This window comes from Rhinopithecus bieti, unplaced genomic scaffold (assembly GCF_001698545.2).
Source record: "Rhinopithecus bieti isolate Rb0 unplaced genomic scaffold, ASM169854v2 scaffold_17795, whole genome shotgun sequence".
NCBI classification, from domain to species: Eukaryota; Metazoa; Chordata; class Mammalia; order Primates; family Cercopithecidae; genus Rhinopithecus; species Rhinopithecus bieti.
Window position 1 is genome coordinate 171,711 of NW_016808927.1, and position 21,232 is coordinate 192,942.

Here is a 21,232-nt window from a genome sequence, read left to right on the forward strand (position 1 = left end):
CGTCCGCGCCCCTACCTCCGGGGCTGTCACCTGCGCGGAGCCCGCGGTGACCCGAGCGCGGCGCTGAGGGAGACGCGGGCGGGGCCGCCTGCAGCGGAGCCTCCCGGGCCCTTACCTGGCTGGCTGGCCGCTCTGCCCGCGCCGCGGGGACCCAGGCGCCCGGGCCTCCTGCCCCGCCGGCTCTGCTCACAATGGCGCTCGCCGCCTGCAGCTCGGGTGCTGACGGCCCGAAAGACTGACAGACTGACAGCCCCGAAACTTCGCGGGGAGGAGAGAGATAGACGCGCGGGGAGCGGGAGCCGGGAAACGGCGCCCGCGAAGGAGGAGGGACCGAGGGAGCAGGCGAAGAGACTCGGCGCACCGGGCTGGGGGAGGCAGGGGCAGGGGGTTTTAGGAGTGGGGTCCCAGGAGGAATCACCGCGGGCTTCGGCGGGCAGGTGATGGTCTTAAGGCTCCGAGCCCGGAGTAGGTGCTGGAAGTGGGAGCTCAGGACGGGGGAGGGGAGGGTTGGGGAGGGTGATGGGAGAGCGGGTGGAGGAGGGCGAGGAGGCTGGGGAGGAAGGGCGCTCGGGCTGCGGGGAAGGGTGCCGAGGGAGGGTGCTCGCGGCCGCGGAGGGAGGAGACGGGGAAAGGTGGAGCGCGAACGGGTGGGGTGGGCGAGGAGGAGTTGGGGGAACGAGGAGGGGGCGTGTCGGGGGGGAGCCAGCGAGTCGTGCACTGCCTTCTCTAAGTCGCCGGTGCCAGCCGGGTGTGCAGCGCCGCGTTCCCGCGGGAGGACGGCACGGGGGGTCGGCCTGGGAAACTGTGGCCCCGCCCCCGTTCTCCACCCGGATTCCACCCGGATCCACCCAGACCCACAGCCCCTCGCCCGGAGTCCCAAGGACCGGATTCGAAACCAGCCGTGGGGGCAGACGGGAGAGAGGGCTGGGCCCCTGTGCCTGCGAGAACGGGTCCTTCGAAGTAGAAACTGGGAAGAGGACTTTGAGCCAGGTCCCCTGGGAGAAGGCCGGGCCGGGTCGGGAGCTCCAGGGGGCGAGGCTGAGACGAGGCTGGGCGGAGACTCTGAGGGCGGGGTCCGGGGGAGGGTCTGGGAGGAGGCTGCAGAGAGGGGAGGGCTGTATGGGCGGGAGACGATAGCTGGGGTGCCTGCTGGCCCGGACGCCACCTGGAGTTAGATGTGGAGGGCCCCCCTCAGCCCCAGCTTCTCAGGGGACTCCACTCGCCCTCCCTGCCCAGGTTACGAGGTTTCTCCTCGGCCTCCTTCCCGCTGCGCCCACTCCTGAAAGCTCCGGAGATGCTGAAGTCTGGACTGTTAGTTCCTGGTCTCCTCTCCATGAACTTTCTCCAAATTCCCTTGGGTTCCAGCTTCCTCCCTCCTGCCCCTTTACTGGAAAGGGTGGCTCCAACTCGGGTCTGTTCCCAATCCCAGTGCTGCCTGATCAGCCCCGGTTTGAATCCAGAGCTGAGAAAGAGGCTGGGAAGGGGAGGGTGTGAATGGTCCTCGAGCTCCTGCTACCACAGCCCACCACAAGGATGAGTGCCTGGAAGAGCGCCCATCCCTCGAGCTCAGCTGTGAAGGCTCCTCTGCCTCCAGGATGAAGGGAGCCCCTGGAGCAGCATGTGTCACTGTGCGTGCTGGGGTGTGGCCGAGCACCTGTGCCAGCGTTGTGAGACTTACAGTGAGAGTGTGCATGTGTGTAAAACAGGAAAGGGGGGTGACTGGGTGTGCGTGTGGCCCTTTCTGAGGACTCCAGAGCGGGAGTTGATCCCAGCCATCCGTGACCCCCTAAGAGACTCACTCTGGGCCCTTTTTTTGGCCCCGGGACCAATGGTGAACCCAGGAGAAGGAAAGTCCCGCCCAGCTCTGGTTCTCAGCAGCGGTCTTCCTCCCCCAGGTGGAATGACTACAGGATGCTGGGAGGGGTATCAGGTTTAGGAGACCGAGGGGCGTGGAATCGGAGCCAGGAGACCAGGGCGTGCATTCCAGCCCGGGTGTCCGGGTGTGCTTGGAGCTCCGCTGGGACCAGGATGGACCCCGGATTCCCCTGTGGAGCCTGTCACTGCCCCTCCCAGCCGGACTCTCGGATTATTTCATCCGGCTTCGCTCTACCCCAGGGCTGGGGGAGCTGGCTCCCCTGCCCACTCCTTCCAGAGGGTCCTCTCATTCCTCAGCGTAGGCTCCCCAGTTCTAAACCCCAGAGACTCTAGGAGACCCTCGAAGAAGGAGACAGGGTGGGCCCAACCAGCCACACATAATCATTCTTATGGTCACAATAAGAAACTGAACCCTTACATGTTGCCCACCCATCTCCACACACTCAGGAACCCCAGCTACCCTACCCTGGAAGCGCTCCCGCTTACTGCCCCCCACTCCTGAATTTGGGCAAGAGAGGAGCGGGAGGCAGGGGAGCACCATCCAGGCAGAAGTTCAAGGCTGGAAGACCCCATCGGTCGTTTAGCCCAGGAGCTCTTAACCTTTTCATGGGGTCATGGCCCTCTTGAGAATCTAATAAAAGTTATAGAACTGTCTTCAGAAAAATGTGCACATACAATTTCAAAGATTACTGGAGTCTGAGTCCTATCTGTGCATCCCTGGGAAGTCCCTGAAATTTTTACTGGGAAGGAAATTGAGGCCCAGAAAGGGACGGTGGCTTGCCCAGAGCCCCATGTTAATTTGTGGTAGTGCCTGAGAGAGTGCGCGCGCGCGCGCGCACACACACACACACACACACACACACACACACACACACACACACACGGAAACAGATGCACTGGGAGGGGACAGGAAGGAGACTGTTTCCAGGGAGAGCTGGCCTCTGAGGGGCTGGTGTGGCAGGTCCAATCCGGTTGCGGGCAGCTGGTGCCCTGGGGCATGAGACTGGAATAAAGCCTCCCCGGCCCCCAGGACTGGCCACTGGGCTGCGGGGAGGCTGCGTGGGGCAGGAGAGAGCGCCGCTGGCCTCTCTGTGCCCCCTCTGCAGTATCACCTCTCTTGAGCCTAAGCCTCACATTCCCCAAAAGTGCCCTGGGCGTGAGGGCACCATGCTGCTCCCTGCCCTCCTCTTTGGGATGATGTGGGCCCTGGCTGATGGGTAAGCAGCCCACCCTGGACCCCTCTGACAAGGGTCCTCCTTCCGCCACATGCCCAGGGACCTTCTGGAGCATCAGACTCCACGCCCCCCACCCCCAGGGTCCTCCCTCCACCCCTGCCACTTCCCATGAGTGTCTCTCCCTGCCTTAGCATCCTCCTTACTTCAGTAACCACCCCTGGGAGTGGGGTCATAGGACAGGGCTTTTGGTGACAGAGGGAATGGTGGCGGCAGCTGTGGTTCCCCATCATGGGCAGGCGGTGGTGTGAGTGGACAGAGACCATCCATGTGGAGGAGGAAGTAGCACCCCGTCAGGAGGACCTGGTACCCTGTGCCAACCTCGACCATTACAGCCGCCTGGGCTGGCGGCTGGACCTGCCCTGGAGTGGCCGCGCGGGGCTTACCCGGTCCCCAGCGCCTGGGCTCTGTCCTATCTACAAGTGAGTAAGGGTGAGAGCCTGGGCTGTCTGCCGGGCCGGAAAGGAGTGACAGGCCGGACATCCTGAGAGTGGGGAGGCCCTGGAGAAAGCAGGGATTTGGGAAGTAGGTTTGGAGTGGGCCTGGAGAAGGGTGGAGTGTGTGAGATTAGGGTGGGGGGTGAGTGGGCACTACGGTGGGCAGGACAGGGAGAGGCCCGAAGCCCACTCCCTCTATCCCCAGCCCCAATCCCCGTGGTCTGCCCTCCCAACATTATTCTCACTTTGCATGTGGGGAAATTAAGGCCCAAGGAAATGATGTGATTAGAGTAGCCGACAAAACTGAATGTCCGCAGCCCTCCCCAGGGTGGGACTGGGCTGAACGCTAACATCTCTTCCCCGTTTCCACCGGCTCGGTGGGTGCAGACCTCCAGAAACCCGGCCTGCCAAGTGGAACCGGACAGTGAGGGCTTGTTGCCCAGGTTGGGGGGGCGCCCACTGCACTGAGGGTAAGCACCTGAGGGCATTTGGGGAAGTGGTACCTTCTGGGAGTCCTGGGCAGGGGATGTTAGCTCAAATTTGTGGTTTTGGGCAGAGAACCAGGGCCGGGCTGAGAGCTCCAGGCTACCCCATCTTCATTGCCTGGGTCTGCCCCATTCTCCCCACCTACTGCAGCCCTTGCCAAAGCCAGTCCTGAAGGCCACTGCTTTGCCATGTGGCAATGCCAGCTACAGGCAGGCTCAGCTAATGCCTCAGCAGGAAGCCTGGAGGAGTGCTGCGCCTGGCCCTGGGGACGAAGCTGGCGGGATGGCAGCTCCCAAGCCTGCCTCAGCTGCTCCAGCCGACACCTGCCAGGTGTGTCCACAGACTCCAGCCTGCCAGACAGGCACAGTCCTGGCCATCACCCCTTCTGCCTCCCCAGGCACTCCCACGTGGAGTTCTTGTGCTGGGCCCTCTATAGGGCCCATACTGGCGCCCTGGCCCACTAGAGGGACCATGTCCTGTCTGCCTGCCTCCCACTGTGCCGGGAGCCCTGTGTCCTCGTCCTCCACCTCTGCCTCACACTCAGAGGCTCACAGTTGCTGTGTCTCTCCCAGGCGGTGCCTCTTCTCCAGCCCTCCTGCAGCCCCTGGCAGGGGCCGTGGGCCAGCTCTGGAGCCAGCACCAGCGTCCCTCTGCCACCTGTGCCTCCTGGTCGGGTTTCCACTACCGCACCTTTGACGGACGCCACTATCACTTCCTGGGCCGCTGCACCTACCTGCTGGCAGGTGCTGCGGACTCCACCTGGGCTGTCCACCTAACACCTGGGGACCACTGTCCCCAGCCTGGACACTGTCAGCTGGTGAGGGAGGGAGATGGGGCAGCCACAGGGAGGAGGTTGGACAGGGGAGGAAGAGAGCCCCGGCCCCCTTTTCCACTATGCATCTCCCCAAGGTCCAGGTGACGATGGGACCTGAGAAGGTGCTGATCCAGGCTGGAAATGTGTCTGTGAAGGGGCAGCTGGTACCTGAAGGGCAGTCTTGGCTGCTCCACGGTGAGAGCACTGGGGGAGCAAGCGGCTGCCAGGGCCGCCACATGCTCCTCTGGGACAGTCTCTCCACCCTCCAGGCAGGGTCAGAAAAGGAGCAGGGGGCAGTTTGGGAATGAGCCCATGGTGAGCCCCCAGCCATTGCTGTTGGGAGGCTCTGAAGTGCGGAGCTAGTGAGGGGCCAGGAGGAACCAGGCCTGGTCCCGACCCTCTGCAACTACCCCCACCAAACTCTTGCAGCACCAGCTCAGACAAGTCTCTCTACCTAACTGGCCGAGTCCCAGTTTCCCCACCAGCCTCAGAGGAGTGCTGTGAGGTAGCACTTTGGTGCTAAGCAATGGGAAGCTCTCCAAACAGAACCTTTGTCCTGGCTGGGCTGCAGGGTGAGGTGGGGGTGAGTTTCTTGCATGTATGCCTGTGTGTGCACGTGTGCAGTGTGTGCATGTATGCGTGCATGCGTGTGTGTGTACATGCACATGTGTTTCATAGTTCACCTGAAGTTTACTCTCTCCAGAGAGCGTCTGCAGCTTTCATGAGCTCCTCAAAGAGAGCTGTGATGGAAATCAATCACTCTGCTGTAAAGCATATACTTTTGCTATAAAGTGCAGAGCTCTCTAGAATGTGAGAATTGTGTGAGTTATTTCCCTTCTCCTTTCCATCCCTGCGCAGCTGAGCCCTGCTGTGGTAGTGGGAAGGGTGAGAACTGTGGCTGCAGGGGGCAAATGACCTCTTTCTGTGCCCAGGGCTGAGCCTGCAGTGGCTAGGGGACTGGCTGGTGTTGTCAGGGGGCCTAGGGGTCGTGGTACGGCTGGACAGGGCTGGCTCCATCTCCATCTCTGTGGACCACGAGCTCTGGGGACAGACACAAGGCCTCTGTGGGCTCTACAATGGCCAACCAGAGGGTAAGTGGGGTGTGGTTGGTTGCTGGTGTAGCAGGGAAGGGAAGACCAGAGGCCCTAGACCCAGCACCCCTGCCTTACCACTTCTCAGATGACTTCATGGAGCCAGGCGGAGGACCGGCCATGTTAGCAGCCACCTTTGGAAATTCCTGGAAGCTCCCTGACTCGGAGGTGAGGCTGCCACTGGGGCCCCTCCCTCCCAGTTGCCTGCCCATTCCCAGGTTTTCAGCTCGGCTCCTGACTCCTGAACCTCCAAGCCCTTGTCCCGGTTTCATCGCTGGCCTGTTCCCTAGGACAGGGCCTGGCCCTCTTCCAGATCCTTAGGGGTGGAGGGCGGGCCTTGGGGTCCCACAGAAAGCCTGGCTGCCTGCTGTGAACTAGCCATCTGAGGCCAGCGTTGGTGAACCAGTGAGTCATTTATTCCCACCACTACAGCCCAGTGTGGGGCTGCCACCTCGCCTCTCTCCCCAGCCCCAGGATGTGGGCGGTGGGCCTGAAGGTGGGGCCCTGGTGCTGTGTGAGAGCAGGAGGCATTTTTCTGGGGTCCTGGTTAACGTCCCTCATCACTGCCGCCTGGCCTGATGTCCTTTTTCTGCAGCCTGGGTGTCTGGATGCGGTGGAGGTGGCCCAGGGCTGTGACGGCCCCCTGGGGCTCACAGAGGCAGACGTAGAACCTGGCCACCTGCGGGCTGAAGCCCAGGACGTGTGCCATCAGCTGCTGGAAGGTCCATTTGGGCAGTGCCATGCCCAGGTATGAGTGGGGTGGGGGTGGTGTCTGGCACCCAAGGGAGGGTGCTAGAGAAGTGTCAGCAAGCTGGTCTGGCCCTGCCTGTGGGTTACTTTGGACCATCTGTCAAACCCCCACCTCTCCATCCTCGGCTTTATTTCTGGGAAATGACGCTCATATGTGTGATCTCTGAGGTCCCTTCTGGGGCCTATCCGTTTGGTTATAAGTCATAGAGTGATGGAAGCAGGAGGCAGGAGGTGCTGGCTGTTTGCTGAGGGGCCGTCTTTTCCTGCAGGTTTCCCCTGATGAGTACCACGAGGCCTGTCTCTTTGCCTACTGTGCAGCGGCCATGGCGGGCAGCAGGCAAGAGGGGCAGCGGCAGGCTGTGTGTGCCACCTTTGCCAGCTATGCCCAGGCCTGTGCCAGGCGGCACATCCACATTCGCTGGAGAAAACCTGGCTTCTGCGGTATTACTTGGGCCTCCCTGTGCTGTGGGATTGACTGAGGGCCTCCCCACCCAGCAGGATTGCCTGGGGTCTGGCGGGGGACTACAGCTCACTCGTGTGCCCACAGAGCGCCTGTGCCCCGGGGGCCAGCTCTACTCCGACTGCGCCTCCCTCTGCCCACCCAGCTGTGAGGCGGTGGGTCAGGGAGAGGAGGAGTCCTGCAGGGAAGAGTGTGTGAGCGGCTGCGAGTGCCCGCAAGGCCTCTTCTGGAACGGCACCCTCTGTGTGCCTGCCGCCCACTGCCCCTGCTACTACCGCCGCCAGCGCTATGCACCCCGTGACACCGTGCGCCAGCTGTGTAACCCCTGGTGGGTCCTTGAGCCATGCTGGGGGTTGGTGGCCATGTGGTACCCTCGGATCCCTCCCTTTACACCCTCTCTTCAACCTGTTTCCCCTAAGCCTCCAGCCCATTCTGGGTCTTCCTCTCAGAGACTGGGACTGCTGCTAGCGTGGCTGATGGCCTTGCCGGCTGACCTCTACCCCTTCAGCAGGAGGGGCGTCCATGGGAGGGGAGGAACAAGGGTTTTTGGGGGATCACCTCCAGCTCAGGGGTCATCTCCACCCCCTCAGTGTGGACCTGATGCCAGAGCTCATTGTCTCATCTACGTGTCCACAGCGTGTGCAGGGATGGCCGCTGGCACTGTGCCCAGGCCCTATGCCCCGCCGAGTGTGCCGTGGGCGGGGACGGGCACTACCTCACCTTTGATGGGCGGAGCTACTCCTTCCGGGGCGGTCAAGGTTGCCGCTACAGCCTGGTGCAGGTGGGCAGAGGACGGTCTGCAGGGGTGGCACTCTGCCAGAGTAGGGGCCCTCCTAGAGGGCACAGTGGGGCTGACTGTAAGGAAACCCCTAAATAAATAAGGGAAACCCAGAGTCTTCCCAGGAAAGGCCAAGGGAGAACCAACACTGGGGGCATGGCTGTCACAGGCCTTCAGGCCTCCCGCTGGGTTCTCACCTCCTCCCCAGCTTCCCTGTGAAAGTCCCTCTGTCATCACCACCCAGCCCAGGGCCAGTAACCAAAACCCATTTCAGTTGTGTCTCTCACAGATGACAGGCTGGGCTTGTTACAGGCTACTTCACGCAAAACAACCTCAGGGGAAATCAGAGGCCCTGCTCCCACCCTAAACCTCCCCCAGTGAAGTGAGCTCACTTCTCAAGTTCAGGTGCAGGCCACGATTTTCCCAATCATCTAGGGCCCCCTGAGTGATCTCTCCATCGAACTATTGGACCATTCCCACTCCTCTCAGAAGTAGTGATGGAGGTGACGAGGTCCTGGGAGCACAGTCCTCAGAGAGGCTGTGCCTGTCCATGGGGAGGGAAAAAGACAGCCATCTCCCCCAGCAAACACAGTCAAAGATGCATGTGTGTACATACACACACAGGCTGCACAGCAACACACAGAAATCTGCATGTGCAGACACACACACACACACACAGAGGCTACAAACCAACACAGAGATCTGCATGTTTACACACACACATACAGGCTACACACCAACACACAGAGACTCGTATGCACACACACACATATACATGCATCCAGGTACACACCTACAGAGAGACACAGACATACACATGACACACACTCATATATGTGCATGTAGATTTAGCACGTGTGTACATATGCACACACATATGGGAGAACATACATGCCCATGTGGAGGAAAGAGAGGAGTCATCTCACCCTATCATGCGGACACGCACTTACCTACACACACTCGTGCACACACAAACATGCACACACATACTTCCACATGACACCTATGTGCACATCCATGGCCCTGCACATGCATACAAACATCCATGCATGCCGGCCCATGGTGAGGACGAAGCCCCTTACCTGGCAGACAGTCTGGCTGGCCGGAAGGTGAGCAGCTGCCTCCAGGTGCGTGCTGAAGGTGGTCTGTAGGGAAGGTCTCCAAAAGCCTCCCCAGAGAGAGTCGGCCCGCCTGGCCCCACTGAATTCCCCCTGCCCGTCCCAGGACTATGTGAAGGGACAGCTACTGATCCTACTGGAGCATGGGGCCTGTGACTCTGGGAGCTGCCTCCACGCCATCTCCGTCTCCCTGGAGGACACCCACATCCAGCTCAGGGACTCAGGTAGCCTCTGCTCTGCATTCTTGGCGCAGTCCCAGGCCTCCTGTCACTGCTCCCCCTGCACACTACCCTATGGCTTTGGAGTCCAGACACTCTTCCCCAGAGTCCTGCACCTGAGCACACTGCCTCAACTTCCCTGGCCCTCTCATCTCTGAAGCAGACACACAGAGTCCTGAGGAGATATTCCAAGGCATCTTCCGCCCCGTCCTGGGGTCAAATACAAGTCATGCAGCTATGAGAGCTTGAAAGGCCGTGAGGCATGACCAGACCGGGCAGGCCACTCTCAGCAGGGTCCCTCCAACCCTCCCCAACCAGCTTCTGGCTCGCCATCTAGCTCCTCCCACACACTGATCATGAGGGTGAGAGACTGGAAAATCTGTGTGCCAAGGGTAGTCCTTGGGCCACAGGGGTAGGGAGCTCAGGTGGACACTTTGGTTGTCCCCAGCAGTCCACCCTGACACGGGACCTCCTACTTCCCACCCAAGCTCCTTCCCTTCTCACAGCCCTATCCTTCCACGTGCCCCACCCCCATCACCAGGCCCCCTGTTCCAGGAGCTGTGCTGGTCAATGGGCAGGACGTGGGCTTGCCCTGGATTGGCGCTGAGGGCCTCAGTGTGCGCCAAACTTCCTCTGCCTTCCTGCTGCTGCGCTGGCCTGGGGCCCAGGTGCTCTGGGGACTGTCTGACCCTGCAGCCTACATCACTCTGGACCCCCGCCATGCCCACCAGGTGTGCCAGTGAGGCAGGTGTGTGGCTGAGCAAGGGTGCAGTGGGACTGCATTCGGCTGTCTTACATGCGTGCCTGTGGCCCAGGTGCAGGGTCTGTGTGGCACCTTCACCCAGAACCAGCAGGACGACTTCCTGACACCAGCTGGAGATGTGGAAACTAGCATTGCTGCCTTTGCTAGCAAGTTCCAGGTGGCCGGCCAGGGAAGTTGCCCCTCTGGGGACAGTGCCCCGCTCTCCCCCTGCACCACCCACTCCCAGCGCCACACCTTCGCAGAGACAGCTTGTGCCATCCTGCACAGCTCTGTCTTCCAGGTAGCTGGGTTGGGCTCCTCCCACATCCGTAAGATGGGCCAACACCTTCCCTGCCCTCCACCTGGGCTCTTGGGAGGGTCAAGGAAGACCAGACAAGCCCAGGGGTGCTGTTGGGGACCAAGGGGATGTAGAGTCCATGGAGGAGAAGTTGACCCATTTTCCCATCTCCTCCCAAGGAATGCCACAGGCTGGTGGACAGGGAGCCATTCTATCTGCGCTGCCTGGCAGCCGTGTGTGGCTGTGACCCTGGCAGGGACTGCCTGTGCCCAGTGCTGTCTGCCTATGCGCGTCACTGTGCCCAGGAAGGTGCCTCACCTCCCTGGAGGAACCAGACCCTCTGTCGTGAGTTCGCTCAGCCCAGCCAGCCCTACCTAGGCTCCTCCCCTCCTCCCTAGCCCATCCCCCTTCCAGGAATGGCTGGGGGCCCGGGGTGCATCACTACCCTTGGCAGACTGCCGGGCTTTTCTTCCTGCAGAGGCACAGGGGATGTGGGGTGTGGGGTTCAGAGGGGGTGGAGAGAGCGAGAGAGCCAGCGGTGGCTATGCCCCTGACCTGTGTGTCCCCCTGTGCCCAGCTGTTCTGTGTCCTGGTGGCCAGGAGTACCGAGAGTGTGCCCCAGCATGTGGTCAACACTGCGGGGAGCCAGAGGACTGTGGGGCGCTGGGCAGCTGTGTGGCCAGTTGTAACTGTCCTCTGGGGCTGCTGTGGGACCCTGAGGGCCAGTGTGTGCCCCCCAGCTTGTGCCCCTGCCAGCTCGGAGCCCGTCGCTATGCCCCTGGTAGTGCCACCATGAAGGAGTGCAACCGCTGGTGAGGGCAGCGACCTTTGGGGCAAGAGGAAGAATGTGGGGGTGAAGAGGTAGCTTGGGAGATAACGGGTGGGGTGTGCAGCCTTGCTGGTGGCAGCATGCACGCTGGAGGTGACAGAGTGCTGATCACTTCCCCTCGGTAGTGGGGCACTTTAGGGTCCATAAAGCACTTTCCTGTGCATCATTTTATCTAGTTTTACTTCCACCATAACCTAATAAAGTAAGAAGTGGAAAAATTGTTCCCATTTTGCAGATGAGGAAACTGAGGCTCAGATAGACTAAACAGCTTGCAGAGTCACACAGCTTGTTCAAGAGAAGTGAAGGCAGATTATGGATCTGTGCAGGCAGGGCCAGGATCCAGGGTTGATGAAGGTGGGGGCTGAGGATGCAGGCTTCAATGCAACCCCTCTCCTACCTGGGCTAGGAGTAGGGTGGTTCAATATCTCTGTCCTGCTCCAGAGCCTGGAGGATGGCCCTATTGGAGCTGGGACAGAAAGGGTGACAATGTCTATCCCAGGCATGTCAGGGTGCTGGAAACAGTCCAGCTCCCTGTGTTGGTGACTGGGTGTTGGGAGCTGAGATGGACAGGTCTCCAGCATCAGGGCTGGGTTTTCACTCAACATGATGGGATCTGGACACCTGGGAACCCAACGAGCGTCTGGGTTCCTGAGATTCTCACCAGGTCAGACCAGGTCCCTGGAGGCTTAGACTTGCCTCTTACTCCTTCTCAACCTCCTGCAGTGTCTGCCAGGAAAGGGGCCTCTGGAATTGCACAGCTCGCCGCTGCCCCCTACAGCAGGCATTCTGCCCCAGGGAGCTTGTCTATGCCCCTGGTGCCTGTCTCCTCACCTGTGACAACCCTACCGCCAATCACTCCTGCCCTGCAGGCAGTGCTGATGGCTGTGTCTGTCCACCAGGCATGGTGCTGCTGGTGAGTCCAAGAAGGAGCTGCATGGGAGAACAGGATGGCCTTCCTTAAGCCAGGGCACTGCCCTGCCCCCCTCATGCCCCTACATGGTGCCTTTTGTTCCTGTCCTCTGCCCAGGACGAGCGCTGTGTGCCTCCTGACCTCTGTCCTTGCCGTCACAGTGGGCAGTGGTACCCACCCAACGCCACCATCCAGGAAGACTGCAACATTTGGTATGACCTCTAACCCTTTGGCCTTGTGGCCCATGGCTCTCCACACATCATCCTTCCCTCCACCAGAAGGGGTTGGGGTGGTGGGGGCTGGGGTATCCAGACTGGCCTGGGCCAGAGGAACCCTGCAGGACCCCTCCACCCTGAAACTGCCTAGAACCTGGACCAGCTGCCTCCCCTGGATCCAGCCCCCAGGGCTCTGTCCTCAGTGACTCTGTCTCCCCCACCTTGTCCATAGCGTGTGCCGGGGCCGGCAGTGGCACTGCACAGGCCAGCGGTGCAGTGGGCGGTGCCAGGCATCAGGCGCCCCCCACTATGTGACATTTGATGGACTGGCCTTCACCTTTCCCGGGGCCTGCGAGTATCTGCTGGTGCGAGAGGCCAGTGGCCTGTTTACAGTCTCTGCCCAGAACCTGCCCTGTGGGGCCAGCGGTCTCACCTGCACCAAAGCATTGGCTGTGCGTCTGGAGGGCACTGTTGTGCACATGCTCAGAGGTGGCTGCAACATTGAAGGGTGACATTGCCAGGGAGGGGCACACCTGGATGGCTTCCCAGCTGTGCAAGGTGGGCGGGGATGGGGTTTCCTGTGTCTGCCCACTGCTGGCAGGCTCCTTACCAGGCGTGGCTGCCCTCCATGCCATGGGGTTGGTGCCTGTCCTCTTGGGTGGGACTCATAATACCGGAAGGCTCCCAGAAATTAAGTCCCAGAGAAGTCTAGTGACGTGCCCAAGGCCACATAGGTAGAGAAGCAAAAGAAGAGCTCAATGGGGGAGCTAGAGAGCCTCGTGCGGATCTGGAGGACCCTTTCCTCCAAGTTGGGCCTGAGTGCCTCTCTTCCTCTACAGGCCGGGCAGTGACAGTGAATGGGCTGAGGGTGACGCCCCCCAAAGTCTACACAGGCCCTGGGCTGAGCCTGCATCGTGCTGGCCTCTTCCTGCTGCTCTCGACCCGCCTGGGCCTCACCCTGCTCTGGGACGGAGGTCAGGCCCCTGCCCTCCCTCAACCATCGGACCCGTGCCCCATCTTAGCACTATAGGGTTGGACTCACCCCAAGTTCTTTCTCCCAATGCCTGACCCTCCCTCCTCCTGGTCTCCCTCCACTGAGCCCCTGACACCTCCACAGGGCAGATTTCCAGGCTGAGAGCTAGGCTGACAGCCAGGCTAGGACCCTGAGGTCTCACTTTACCTCCCTGCCTGGCCAGCACTCGCCCTGCCCCATGCCCAGCCCAGTGCCACTCCTACCTTCCAGTCCACACAAGAGGTCCAAGTTTCCAAATTAGGTTTTTTGCCAGGTGCAGTGGCTCATAACTGTAATCCCAGCACTTTGGGAGGCTGAGGCGAGCAGATCTTGAGTCCGGGGCTTCGAGACCAGACTGGGTTGAACATGGCAAGACTCCCTGTCTATAAAAAACACAAAAACTAGCCGGGCACGGTGGTGCGCGTCTGAAGTCTCAGCTACTTGGGAGGCTAAGGTGGGAGGATTGCTTGAGCCTGGGAGGTCGATGCTGCAGTGAGCTGTAATCACCCCGCTGCACTCTGCCTGGGCAATAGAGCGAGAAAAAACTTTTTTTAAAAATTAGGTTTTCATAATTATCTTTTTCATCATTATGAAAGCAATCCTTCCACACCAAGGGAAACATTGAGAAAATACCAAGTTTTAGAAAGGGGAAATGAAAATAAATATCCTAACTTCCCATCACCCACATAAGCAGCTGGTTTATATGTCATATCTAACTGCTTCTGCAGAACTGACAGAAACCCAGATAACCCCCATATAGACTTGGCTCTGATCCGCTGGGCCACCCTCCCAGCCTGCCGCCACCGAGGCTGGTGCTACTGAGCCTCACAGTCCATCCTGGAGTCTGATTTCCCGGAATCTGACCTGATGGAGAATTTCCGTCCCCCCAGCCCTTGGCTTGGTGTTAGTTAGGAAAATAGGCTCCTACTTCCCACCTTGAGCCCTCCAAATGTAGGTCTCTTCATTTATCATCACCAATCATCCCCCCACAAAAGAGGTAACCACACCTCCTGGTGGGTTGGTACCTGGTGGTGGTAAAACAGACCCTGGGTCTTCTGGCCCAGATAAGGGCTTGTGGCATCACTTTTAACCATGCTGCCTGCCACCAGGGACTCGGGTCCTGGTGCAACTGTCCCCTCAGTTCCGTGGTCGCGTGGCTGGGCTGTGTGGTGACTTTGATGGAGATGCCAGTAATGATCTGCGGAGCCGCCAGGGCGTCCTGGAGCCCACAGCTGAACTGGCCGCCCACTCCTGGCGCCTCAGCACCCTCTGCCCTGAGCCAGGAGACCTGCCACATCCCTGCGCAGTGAGTGAGGGTGGGAAAGCAGGAAGGGAGGTTCCCAGAGGCAGGGCTGGGGAGGGTGTCCGCTAGTCCACTGTGCTGGAGACGCCACCCTGTGCCTGCAGGTGAACACACACCGGGCTGGCTGGGCTCGGGCCCGCTGCGGGGTGCTGCTGCAGCCGCTCTTCGCATCATGCCATGCAGAGGTCCCCCCGCAGCAGCACTATGAGTGGTGCCTGCATGACGCCTGCGGGTAAGGAGGGGACAACCTGGAGTGGGGTAGAGGTGGGGGTGCCAGGGCGTGCGGAGGGGGTGCCGGGACTGAATACTTCCTCCCACAGCTGCGACTCAGGGGGTGACTGTGAGTGCCTCTGCTCAGCCATTGCCACCTACGCAGATGAGTGTGCCCGGCATGGGTACCATGTGCGCTGGCGTAGCCAGGAGCTCTGCCGTGAGTGTGCCCTGCCCTCAGTCCCCAGTGCTCAATCCTGCCACTGCCACAGGCTCAGCGTCTTGAAAGAGCTTCTGCTGTCCCACAAGACGGCCGTTCATTCATTCAAGGGCAAGCTGTGCATTGAGTGCTTACTCTGTGCCAGACGCTTTTCTAGATGAGCCATATATGCAAGAATGGCTCCTGAGTAGAGCTGACATGGTACACATAGGCCCAGGGGGATCATGCCCAAGGTCTACACCAGATGCCCCGTGCCCTCCATGGTGGTCACCTTGGGCAGCCAGCCTGGTGTGGTTGCATCCTGCTGCCCTTGTGCCTCAGTGATCCAAGGCTCTCTCTTCTCCTCCCAGCCCTGCAGTGTGAAGGGGGACAGGTGTATGAGGCCTGTGGCCCCACGTGTCCCCCTACCTGCCATGAGCAGCATCCTGAGCCTGGATGGCACTGCCAGGTGGTGGCCTGTGTGGAGGGCTGCTTCTGCCCCGAGGGGACTCTGCTGCACGGTGTGTAGAGTGACAAAGGGCAGAGGGGAGGGGCACTGAGACTGGGAAGGGGCCACTGTGCCCTTTTGCTCTAAGCCCTGCACTCTGTGGCCTCAGGAGGAGCCTGCTTGGAGCCAGCTTCCTGCCCCTGTGAGTGGGGCAGCAACTCCTTCCCGCTGGGGTCTGTGCTGCAGAAGGAGTGCGGGAACTGGTGAGTGGGGAGGTCACCTTGGGGGGCACCTATTGAAGAAGCATTGGGCCAAGCCCAGTATGTGGCTGATCCCAGGACGCTGTGTGCTCAGCACGTGCCAGGAAGGTCAATGGCATTGTGGGGGTGACGGTGGCCACTGTGAGGAGCCGGTGCCTGGCTGTGCAGAGGGAGAGGCCCTGTGCCAAGAGAATGGGCACTGTGTGCCCCATGGGTGGCTTTGTGACAACCAGGACGACTGTGGCGATGGCTCTGATGAGGAGGGTGAGTGTCTTTGCTCGTGTGTGGAAGCGACAGGGTTGGTCAGTCCTTGCACATGTAACTGAGTTTCCTGGGGCCAAGGCAGCTGTCCTGGAGTGGCTTCTTTAGCTGCTGCTCCCATTGCCAGGGACTATCTGTGGCTTGGAGGGATGAGGGGAAGAGAGGGTGTTCTGGTCCCTCTGGGGTTCGGGGCTTCTCTGGGCCCCTACAGCAGCGTCCTGAGCCTGCCTGCTTGCCCCGTGCTAGGTTGTGCCGCCCCAGGCTGTGGGGAGGGGCAGATGACTTGCAGCTCCGGCCACTGCCTGCCCCTGGCCCTGCTCTGTGATGGCCATGATGACTGTGGAGATGGCACAGATGAACAGGGCTGCCCGTGCCCCCAGGGCTTGCTGGCCTGTGCTGATGGACGCTGCCTGACCCCGGGCCTGCTCTGTGATGGGCATCCTGACTGTCCGGACGCCGCAGATGAGGAGTCCTGCCTGGGTGAGTTGTCCCCACCCTGGAAACCAGCCCACCTGGCACTCCCTCACGCAAGGCCCATCTCCTCAAGAGCCCCGACTTCGCCTCCCCGCTCCTTTGCCACATTCCTGCTATGAAGTTGGTCCTCAGGGTGTGAGAGTTGGGGCACCCCAAACAGTAAGAGTACAGAGCAGTGCCCCAGGGCCAGCTCTTCTTTTCTGGCTGCAGGGCAGGTGACCTGCGTCCCCGGGGAGGTGTCCTGTGTCGATGGCAGCTGCCTGGGGGCCATCCAGCTGTGTGATGGAGTCTGGGACTGCCCAGATGGAGCCGATGAGGGGCCGGGACACTGCCCCCTACCTTCTCTGCCCACGCCTCCTGCCGGCACCTTGCCTGGCCCCTCCCCTGGCTCCCTGGACACTACGCCAAGTTCCCTGGCCAGTGCTAGCCCTGGTGAGTCTCCTGGAGGGAAGAGGTGGGAAAGCTGGTGGCCAGAAGCCTGGGGGAGAGGGGCATGGAAACCTCGGAGAGATGCATTTGTGGCGCTGCTCTGGCATGGGAAGGAGCAAGGCACAGTGGGAAACTCCCGAAGGCGCTGGAGTGAATGAAGCGGACGGCGTTTGCAAGAGTCTACACTCTTTCCTGGCGTTCAAGGCCTCCCTCCCAGCTGCAGGGAGTCTCATGGAAATTCTTGACCCAGGGGAGAGCTTTGGGAACACCAACAGGGCAGCAAAATGCAGGAGGGATTGTTCTCGGGAAGGGGCTGCAGGTGGGTTAGGGCCGGGCCCAGGAAACGGCCAAGGGACTTGGAGCAGGGAGGGCAGCGGCGGCAGAGGTGGAAGGACTGACCTGGGCGCAGTTGGGATGGGAAGGGCGCTCGCCGGCGGAGGATCCAGCGCGGACGCTCCCCGCAGCGCCGTCCTGCGGCCCCTTCGAGTTTCGGTGCGGCAGCGGCGAGTGCATCCCGCGGGGCTGGCGCTGCGACCAGGAGGAGGACTGCCCCGACGGCAGCGACGAGCACGGCTGCGGAGAGCCCTGCGCGCCGCACGACGCGCCCTGCGCCCACGGCCCTCACTGCGTGTCCCGCGAGCAGCTGTGCGACGGCGTGCGGCAGTGTCCCGACGGCTCGGACGAGGACCCCGACGCCTGCGGTGAGGCTCCCGCTCCCCCCCGGCCGTGCGCAGCCCCCCGCTGGCCAAGCCGGCTGGCCCACCTCTTCCCGAGCACCACCCCCACCTTCGCCTCCTGAGGTACAGGTGGGCGCGGCAGCCAGAGCGATTTAGGTTTGGGGGCATGCGAGGCTGGGCCATGTTTGCGTTCCTTTGATGTTTTCGTGAAACTTTATTTGAAATGTTTTGCCCTCCCACCTAGGCCCAGGGGAGAGAAGAAAGGGGCTTTGTCTTTGCCCACACTTGGCCAAGAAGGGATAAGAGGGTGGGCAGAGGCTCTGCGGGGCTGGGGAGTGTGTCTGTTTGGAGGCGTCCCGCCATCAGCCTTTCCCCACCAGACCTGAGCACACCCTTTGTGTCACTGCAAGCCAGCCTTTCAGGTCCTGCCTACCTCCCCCTAGAGGGAGCTGTGCACAGGCCCCAGCTCCTCCCAGGCTGGCCTGCCCTGCCGCCTCCCATCCATCTTCCTGCCCCTCTGCAGGGAGAGGGCAGGAAGGGACAGGAGCAGAGCAGGACATCTCATGGTGCCCGCAGGCTCCACCCAGCTCCCTCCGTGCCCTGGCCTCTTTCCCTGTGGTGTGGCTCCGGGGCTGTGCCTAACCCCTGAGCAGCTCTGTGATGGGATCCCAGACTGTCCCCAGGGCGAGGACGAGCTGGACTGCGGTGAGGACCCTTTGTTCCCTAAGGGAGGCCCTGCTGGCTGGGCCCGGGACGCAGCTCACACTCCCTGCTCACTGTGTTTTCTCTCCTCTTCTTTCCCAGGGGGGCTGCCAGCCCCGGGAGGCCCCAACAGGACAGGGCTTCCCTGCCCAGAATACACCTGCCCCAATGGCACCTGCATAGGCTTCAAGCTGGTGAGGGTGGGAGTGGGTGGTGGAGGCGGCAGTGCCATGTTGCCCCCCAGCACAGGAGCCCTGACCCCACTCTCTCCCCAGGTGTGTGATGGGCAGCCTGACTGTGGAGGGTCAGGGCAGGCAGGCCCCTCCCCAGAAGAGCAGGGTTGTGGGGCCTGGGGCCCCTGGAGCCCGTGGGGACCTTGCAGCCGGACATGTGGGCCCGGGGGGCAGGGCCGGAGCCGGCGTTGCTCCCCACTCGGCCTCCTGGTGCTACAGCACTGCCCGGGACCTGAGCACCAGTCTCAGACCTGCTTCACAGCAGCCTGCCCAGGTGAGGGGCTGGGGTGGTGGGGCCTGGATAGAGGAAGGGAGAAGAAGGCCACTAGGCCTTCAGCCTTCACCCATGGTCCCCACTGCCTGCCCTGTCCCCCCGCCTTGCAGTGGACGGTGAATGGAGCGCCTGGTCCCCCTGGTCTGTGTGCTCTGAGCCATGCAGGGGCACCATGACGCGGCAACGGCAGTGCCACCCACCCCAGAACGGGGGCCGCACCTGCGCTGCACTGCCCGGAGGCCCGCACAGCACCCGCCAGACCAGTGAGTGAAAGAGAGGATGGCACTGCTGGTGGGAGGCCATCACCTCCGCAGAGCTCCCTTCCCTGACCTCTGACCTCTGCTTCCGGCTTCTCTCAGAGCCTTGCCCTCAGGACAGCTGCCCCAATGCCACCTGCTCTGGGGAGCTCATGTTCCAGCCCTGTGCCCCCTGCCCACTGACCTGTGATGACATCTCTAGCCAGGTCATGTGCCCACCTGATCGGCCCTGTGGCAGCCCAGGTAAGGGGGCTCTGGGCCCAGGCGCTGGCTCCAGGGTGTGGGTCTGTGGCGACAGCCCTCTGCATGGAAGCCTCATCCTGGGCCCCCTCTAGGCTGCTGGTGCCCAGAAGGGCAGGTGCTGGGCAGCGAGGGGTGGTGTGTGTGGCCCCGGCAGTGCCCCTGCCTGGTAGATGGCGCCCGCTACTGGCCCGGGCAACGCATCAAGGCCGACTGCCGGCTCTGCATCTGCCAAGACGGGCGGCCCCGACGCTGCCGACTCAACCCGGACTGTGCTGGTGAGGCCCTTCCCTCGGGGTCCCTAGTCCTCTCCCTGCACATCCACCCTCCTTCAGGCCCACCTCCCAGCTGTGCATCCACCACCTCCTTCAGGCCCTGACTCTTGGCCCTCCCTCAGTGGACTGTGGCTGGTCCTCCTGGTCGCCCTGGGCTGAGTGTCTGGGCCCCTGTGGAAGTCAGAGCATCCAGTGGTCCTTCCGGAGCCCCAACAACCCCCGCCCCTCCGGACGAGGTCGCCAGTGCCGTGGCATCCACCGCAAGGCACGCAGGTGCTCTGTTTCCCCCCCCCGCCCACTGGGGCACCTGCAGGGACCTTGACCCGCACCCCACCTCCCACTTAGGAAGCTTCCTGTGTGCCCCTTCCACATCTACCACACAGCCCCAGTTTGGAACCCCTGCCCTGTGTCCCTACCTGTCTAAACCCCAGGAATCCCAGAACCTCTTTGGGGACTGCTGGCTTCCCCCTTCTCTAGTTTTATGCTCTCTAGGTCTTGAAGGTGGGTAGACGGAGCCCGCAAATGTAGCTTCACAAACTCAGCTTGAATTCCTGGGCTGAGGCTTGCAGGGGGCTATTGCCATAGCTGCCTCCCAAGCCCCCTCTGGGACCTGCTGCGCTGGCTGCAGTGTTGGCACAAATTGCTTCCCTGACCTTCTTCTGGGCCAGTTGCAATGTCTCAGGTGCAGAGGCAGAGTGGGCTTATAGGGTGACCAAATGTCTCAGTTTTCCCAGGACTTTCTCAGTTTTATCACAGAAAGTCCCAAGTCCCAGGGATGTCCTCAATCCAGGCAAACCAGGAGAGTTGTTTACCCTGCGCAAGCCCCGTCACCAGCTCAGGGATATCCTTCCCTTCTCAGGTGCCAGACGGAGCCCTGTGAGGGGTGTGAGCACCAGGGCCAGGTCCACCGTGTCGGGGAACGCTGGCGTGGGGGCCCCTGCAGGGTGTGCCAGTGTCTGCACAACCTCACCGCACGCTGCTCACCCTACTGCCCGCTCGGCAGCTGCCCCCAGGTGAGGGCATTGGACTGTGTGGTGGGCAGAGCTGGAGGGGTGTGGAGGCTGGTGGAGTGGGTTGGAGATAGGCAGGTGGCCTGACCTCTGTGCCTCTGCAGGGCTGGGTCTTGGTGGAGGGAACGGGAGAATCATGCTGCCACTGTGCCCTACCTGGTGAGTGTGCCTGGGGAATGACAGGGAAGCCCCAGGGGGAGGACAATTGGTGGGATCGCTGAGAGGGAACTGGGGCACTGAGCGGAGGTGGCTGGATACCCCAGCCTCAGCGTGGCGGGAAGCCTGAGTTCTGCGTGCCAAGGGAAAGAAGGGACCTCAGGGTGGGAAGGCTTCTCTCTGCCCTCCCTCTCCATCCGCCTTGCCTTCCTGTGCTTTGGGGGCTTTCTGCCTCCCACATGGTGCCACCTTTGAGGTGTTCTCTTTCCTCTGCTTCTGTTCAGATCTGGTTGCTCTGGTTGCTTTTCTTTTCATCTTAGAACAGCCAAGACAAAGTTAAGTTGGACTTTTCAAAAGTATCTTTGCCTGGAAATGAATTATAAATGAAATAGGAAAATACAAAGGCTTGAAATGGATGCATTTATGGGTCCAGGTTTCTCTCTTTCTTTCCTTCCTTCCTTCCTTCCTTCCTTCCTTCCTTCCTTCCTCCTTCTTCCTTCCTTCCTCCTTCCTTCCTTCCTCCTTTCTTCCTTCCTTCCTCCTTCCTTCCTTCCTCCTT

The 21,232-nt window shown here is 61.2% G+C and overlaps 2 protein-coding genes across 6 annotated transcripts in view; one reads left to right on the forward strand and one right to left on the reverse strand.

The window, feature by feature from the left end:
* The window catches only part of ZNF467 (zinc finger protein 467), an 11,107-nt gene extending 8,378 nt beyond the window's left edge, over positions 1-2,729 (reverse strand). For 2 of the 5 annotated variants that reach the window (XM_017887830.1, XM_017887833.1), the window contains exon 1: positions 116-2,728. The gene's annotated coding sequence lies outside the window, so the exon portion shown is untranslated. Of the gene's footprint in view, positions 1-15 lie in introns of all 5 variants that reach the window. The other 3 variants (XM_017887832.1, XM_017887829.1, XM_017887828.1) reach the window with 3 other exon arrangements.
* A 12-nt stretch (positions 2,730-2,741) lies between these two features.
* Positions 2,742-21,232, forward strand: part of SSPO (SCO-spondin) — a 66,378-nt gene continuing 47,887 nt past the window's right edge. Inside the window, 38 exon segments of the mRNA XM_017887827.1 lie at positions 2,742-3,092; positions 3,347-3,529; positions 3,932-4,014; positions 4,181-4,360; positions 4,603-4,847; positions 4,946-5,039; positions 5,777-5,935; positions 6,024-6,103; positions 6,531-6,683; positions 6,955-7,126; positions 7,233-7,473; positions 7,782-7,926; positions 9,148-9,265; positions 9,815-9,990; positions 10,075-10,302; positions 10,479-10,644; positions 10,877-11,111; positions 11,852-12,041; positions 12,156-12,250; positions 12,486-12,742; positions 13,093-13,227; positions 14,375-14,571; positions 14,673-14,800; positions 14,889-14,998; positions 15,349-15,498; positions 15,595-15,688; positions 15,780-15,949; positions 16,193-16,426; positions 16,631-16,852; positions 17,314-17,550; positions 18,331-18,422; positions 18,504-18,735; positions 18,846-18,998; positions 19,095-19,235; positions 19,328-19,510; positions 19,630-19,780; positions 20,367-20,520; positions 20,622-20,676. Of these exon segments, the coding sequence (XP_017743316.1) occupies positions 3,043-3,092; positions 3,347-3,529; positions 3,932-4,014; positions 4,181-4,360; positions 4,603-4,847; positions 4,946-5,039; positions 5,777-5,935; positions 6,024-6,103; positions 6,531-6,683; positions 6,955-7,126; positions 7,233-7,473; positions 7,782-7,926; positions 9,148-9,265; positions 9,815-9,990; positions 10,075-10,302; positions 10,479-10,644; positions 10,877-11,111; positions 11,852-12,041; positions 12,156-12,250; positions 12,486-12,742; positions 13,093-13,227; positions 14,375-14,571; positions 14,673-14,800; positions 14,889-14,998; positions 15,349-15,498; positions 15,595-15,688; positions 15,780-15,949; positions 16,193-16,426; positions 16,631-16,852; positions 17,314-17,550; positions 18,331-18,422; positions 18,504-18,735; positions 18,846-18,998; positions 19,095-19,235; positions 19,328-19,510; positions 19,630-19,780; positions 20,367-20,520; positions 20,622-20,676 (6,088 nt within the window). The 5' untranslated portion in view covers positions 2,742-3,042.